Below are 5,598 nucleotides of genomic sequence, written 5' to 3'. Positions count from 1 at the left end.
TGTCCTGTGGCAACACACGGGCATTGTCCTAGTATAGTATCAAGTTGACAACCCTGCATTACCTTCATCCCGGTTTATTGGTCTCCTTCGTATTTTGCGCCAATTTTGACCGTAGATCTGACTAAGAAAATATAAGTTGTATATAACAAAAGTTATATTGTTGGATTCATGTTCAAAAGAGGTTTTCAATTATACTAATTTTTTGATATGTGCTTTATTTTTTAATAATTAAATCCGAACGGATGTAGTAAATAATAGTCAAAAAATTGTCAGCAAAGAACCAGTAAATAGTACTAACATCGAGCAGTTTGAGACCAAACTATTGTGAACACAAGATCCGTATCCGACGAAAGGAAATATTTTATTAGTTATCTCTTGTTCGTTGTGCGATCGCCACAAGTTTTCAAATATCAAAAATCTTGGAACCCGAGTATGATAAACTTCAGAACCAGAGATCTTATTCTATGAACCAATCTGTGGTTGGATGGTTAGGTGGACAGTGGTATCCCTAGCCCACCAGGTTTCAAATCTTTGTGCTCACATTTATCTTGGATTTATTTTAGAAATTTCGGCCATGCACGTTCTATGGAGGAGACGTCCCCGTTTCAGCCATACCGGTCTTGTGAACCTTCTGTGTTTTCCTAGCTGGTTTTGGGAACCTTCTAGAGCAATCCTGAACTGGTTTTTTAACTAGTGTGCCCTTGCCTCCCCTTAGAAAAAAAATGTAAATAGTATCGCATGGTAGCAAAACATAACATGCTAAATGCAGGGTGAATTCACGAGGCTACATTTAGAAGATATCTAGATCACTGCACGCATCCGATTGTAATATTGGATGCATGCCCTCATAGGCTACACGCACACAAAGAAGTTTTGGATTGCAGCCAAGGACCGGTTCAACTTCACTCTACCGAGGCTACATCCAGAAACTTGGGCGAGAGATATCTTGATGGCAGACATCTTCTCTGATGATGTAAGATGCAAGATCATCACCATTATGCATTGCATCTGGTCATCGCGGAATTGTTGGACACATGACAAGGATGGTTATGATCCAATTCATGCGATAAAATGGGTGCACGAGACCTTGTCACTTCTTGACCTTCCGGTTGGTCGCATGAGGGCTTCAGTTGATCAGTGCTGGAGACCACCGGACCCGGGTTGGATGACAATCAGCACAGATGGTGCGATTGATATGGACGCCATGAAGGGTGGGGCTGGAGGTGTAGCTCGCTCTCACTTGGAGTTCCTTGCAGCATGGAGCAAAACACTACCGGGGTCTCAGAGCCGTTCATCTCTGACTTGCTGGCGTTTCGGGAGGGGGTAATCTTTGCCCACCTTCGCGGATACTCACATGTGATTATGCAAGTAGACTGCCTTGAGCTTGTCAACCTTTGATCTTCGCGCAGCAATACCCATTCAGTTGTCGTGCCTATCATACAAGAATTAGAGGAGATAGTCCCAAACTTTGCTTCCTTTTCGGTTGCCCATGTCGGGCGAAATCTGAACTTCCCGGCTCATCAGTGCGCTAAGCGTGCATGTGGACTCGAGGGAACTGAGAGCTGGTTTGACAGTAGTCCCAATTTTCTTATCAGTAGCCTACGGGCAGATTGTAATCGACTTTTGATAAGTTAATAAAGCTCCTAGTTCGTTGCAAAAAAAGGATAAATACAGCATTCCCCCAAAAATAAGTGCTTCACAGAAGTTCCGTTTCACAAATGGAAAAAGGGAACGTTTGCTATATGAATTTTAAAAAATAGCTGCAGTAAAAGGACGAGATAAATATATATAAGCTCAACCATGCTATTATTACCCTTATTCCCAAAATCCCTATGGCCAGAGACATGAAGAATTTCAGGCCTATCAGCCTTAGTAATTGTGCCATTAAGATTTTTTCTAAAGCTATGACCACTAGGGCTTCTCCCTTATGTGACAGGCTCATTTCCTCCAACCAAACTGCATTTATCAAAGGGAGGTTCATTTTGAAAAGTGTTGTGATGGCTCATGAGGTCATTCATGAAGTTCATAGGTCTGGAACTGCTGGCTTGATTCTTAAATTAGATTATGAGAAAGCATATGATAGAGTTAGTTTTCTTGAAGGAGATGCTTCTTTCTAGAGGCTTTGGTGCTAAATGGGTGGATTGGGTTATATCCACCATTCATCAAAGTACTTTTTAGGTTAGGATCAATGATACTAACGGTCCCCAATTCTCTGGGGGAAAAGGCTTAAAGCAGGGTGATCCTCACTCACCCCTTCTGTTTAATTTAGTTGCTGATGTGTTTTCAAAAATGCTTCAAAAAGCTACAATTGTTGGTTTGATTTGTGGGCTTTTGCCACATGCCTTCCCAGGTGGTGTGGTCAGCTTGCAATATGCTGATGACACCATATTATTTTTGGAGAACTCTTTGGAATATGCCAAAAATTTGAAGTGGATTCTTTCTTGTTTTGAAAATCTGTCTGGCCTGAAGATTAATTTTCATAAAAGTGATCTTCATGCTATTAACATTTCTGAGCAGTTGTCCAATGAATTTGCTCAAGTCTTTTGCTGCCAGCTGGGGGATTTCCCCTTTAAGTATTTAGGTGTTCCCCTTCATTTTAAAAATTTAAGGAGGGAGGACCTTCAACCCATTATTGATAGGATTATTAAGAACATATCAGGTTGGTTGGGGAGATTTTTATCTTATAGAGGAAAGTTGATTTTGCTTACCACATGCATTGCTAGTATCCCTACTTCTCTTATGTCTATTATGAAATTTCCCAAATGGGAAATTGATATGATTACCTCTCAAATGTCTCACTTCTTCTGGGGTAACATGGGGGATTCTCATAAATATCACCTTGCTAATTGGGGGCTGATTTCTAGGAAAAAAGAGTTTGGTGGTATGGGGGTGCCTAATCTTAGGGATTTTAACATGGCCCTCTTGGCATCGTGGGGAAAAAGATTTTATGATGAGAGAAACAGTGATTGGAAGGAGATTCTGAAGTATAAATACAACACCACTTGCCCTAATTTCTTTAACACTAGGGTGACTCTTGGTTCTCCATTCATGAAAAGCTTATCTTGGGCTCTTGCAGCCGCTAAGAATTTCTATAGATGGGTCCCTGGGGATGGGAATAGCATTGCCTTCTGGCATGACATTTGGACAGGAGATTGTTCTCTAAAAACTGCATTTTGGGACCTTTATAATATTTGCCAGCAGCAAGATGCTACCCTAGCGCAGGTCTGGGTGGATGGTGAGCTGCGGTTAACATTTAGGAGATGTGTCACAGAGAATGCGTTAGTTAAATGGGGGGAACTTGTCAAGATTGTTGAACATGTTCGTCTATCTGGCTCTCTAGATCAACCCCTTTGGATGCTGGACTCTTCTAACAAATACTCGGTCAAATCCTTTTATAAGATAATAAACTTTGGAGGGATTCCTTCTACTATTAAGGATGATATATGGAAAATCAAAGTACCACCGAATATACATGTTTTTCTTTGGCTGATTTATTATAACAAAAGCTTGACCAGAGACAATTTGGCCAAGCGGAGACATGTTGAGGACATGTCCTGAGTCTTCTGCAACGAACCTGAGACTATCCAACATCTGTTTTTTGACTGTATTGTTGCTGAAAATGTTTGGAAGCTGGTTGCTGATATCTTTAGGATTGATATTCCTAAATCTTTTGATCGATTAACTTCCTTTTGGAACACAAGAAAACATCTTGAAGCTTTGAACACCGTTACTGCTGCTGCCTTGTGGAGCTTATGGCGTTTTCGAAATGATTTTGTTTTCCAGGGACGAAGATGGCGAAGTATACGGTGTGTCTTGGACCTGTTGGGGGCGACGATCAAGAAATGGAAAATACTCTGTTCAGAAGCTCAGGGTGCGCTACTTCTCCGGTGCTTAAGGCTTTTGGACCACCGAAGAGGGGAATTGCTTAGAATCGCGTGGAGATCTTAGTGCTTCCCTCCAATGTGGCGTCGCCGGGCTGTAGTCGCGGCCAGTTTATCATGTTAGCTAGCGGGATCTCCCTGGTTATGTCTGTTGGTATGAACTACCCAAGTCTTGTAATAGGGTAGTCTTTTAAAATCCTTTCCTATCTGTGGCAGCTACTCTCTGTCACCGAGCGCTGTTAACGGTCCGTGCCTGGTTGTTTGCCGTGGCTTTCTATAAAGTTGGGGTGGGGGGAAACCCCTTTTCATCAAAAAAAAGGACGAGATAAATAAAGTAAAATATTTGTTGACAGTGGGAGCCTTTAGACCAACTCGGCCATATCAACATGAAGGCACGATTTTGAAAATAAAGCTATATGTTACGGAAAGTTATTATCTGCAAAAAGCAGTAGTGCAGTTCGACAAGAAAAGGGCCGGTTTCTGTTGCTCACACATACTGCGTTTGCATTGTCTGCCTCCGTTGCTTGCTCCACGGAGACAGAGCTCATACATTTCTCCCCTGCACCTGCACCCTACCTCCCGATGCTCTGCAGCACCTATACAAGCCATCGAACGCCGGCATGTCTGTGCAGCATCTCCCCACACCGCACACACGAGACAAGACAAGGAGCAGAGTACCTACGCAACGCACGATGGCACGCACCGGCGCCACGACGACAGCTGCCGCGGCGCTGCTCCTGCTGGCGCTGGTGGCCACCAGCGCCGCCGCGGTCGACGCGGCCGCTGGTGGCTACGAGATGAATGCTGCTGCCGCTGCCGGCGGTCGCCGCAGCGTCCGGGCCCAGCCGGCGGGGCTGACGCAGTGCATGGGCGGGTGCGGGACGAAGGTCGCATCGTGCCTCCTCGACTGCTACAACACGTCCACCGGAGGGACCATGCCCATCTGCTACCTCGGATGCACCAACAACGCCGTCTTCTGCGCCACCGACTGCACCACCCAGGGGCTCTGATCCCCAATCAATCCATCGATCAACCCATCCGGCCAGCGATGAACAATATATAGCCTCAATCTGTATGACATCATATATATGTATCAACGCATACGCACCGCATGCATATATAATGCATTCACGCGCAATCAAGCATACTGCATAGACATTCCACCCCGGCCCGGCCCCTCTCAGGTATGAATGAATAATATCAGTTGTACTACTACGTTTCACTCGACCCGTTCCACTAGACGCACGCGAGCTTGTATGCTCAAGTGATGACTAGTGAATATACACAGCTTGCTATTATGTGCTTTACATAATGATTCTATCCCATTCTCTGTGTTTGTGGTTCTAACGAAGAGCGAGAAAATGCAGTACTCCCTCCATTCGCAAATACTAAGATGTTCTAACAATTTTTTGTTCAAAAAGAATGTATATAGACATGTTTTAACGTATTTGTTCATTCATTTCAGTCCACATAAGAATATCCGCACCATCTTATATTTGTGAATGGAGTAGTACTTCCTAAAAAGAACATGTCATCCAAGGGCACATTACGCCACCTTCATGGCATATGTTTGTCACTTCGGTTTTTTTCTTGAGAATGTTCATCACTTTTTCTTTGCCAAGTCAGCGTGCACGTGCAACGCACGTCTGAAGGAGCAAACTATTCATTATCATCAATAAGAAAACAAAGGAAAAATATCATAAGCTCTGTTTATTTA

The 5,598-nt window shown here is 43.6% G+C and overlaps 1 protein-coding gene across 1 annotated transcript; it reads left to right on the top strand.

The window, feature by feature from the left end:
• The first annotated feature begins 4,454 nt into the window (after positions 1-4,454).
• Positions 4,455-5,259, top strand: LOC119282030 (anther-specific protein RTS-like). Its single transcript, XM_037562396.1, has one exon. The coding sequence runs from the start codon at positions 4,502-4,504 to the stop codon at positions 4,889-4,891; it is 390 nt and encodes a 129-aa protein (XP_037418293.1). The 5' UTR covers positions 4,455-4,501; the 3' UTR covers positions 4,892-5,259.
• The last annotated feature ends 339 nt before the right edge of the window (positions 5,260-5,598 follow it).

This window comes from Triticum dicoccoides, chromosome 3B (genome assembly GCF_002162155.2).
Source record: "Triticum dicoccoides isolate Atlit2015 ecotype Zavitan chromosome 3B, WEW_v2.0, whole genome shotgun sequence".
Classification (NCBI taxonomy): domain Eukaryota; kingdom Viridiplantae; phylum Streptophyta; class Magnoliopsida; order Poales; family Poaceae; genus Triticum; species Triticum dicoccoides.
Note: the sequence above shows the minus strand (reverse complement) of the source record. Positions and strands in the feature narration are given on the sequence as shown.

What these genes read in the sequence shown, in the direction of transcription:
- LOC119282030 (XM_037562396.1), top strand. Translation starts at nt 4,502, where the DNA reads ATGTCTGTGCAGCATCTCCCCACACCGCACACACGAGACAAGACAAGG.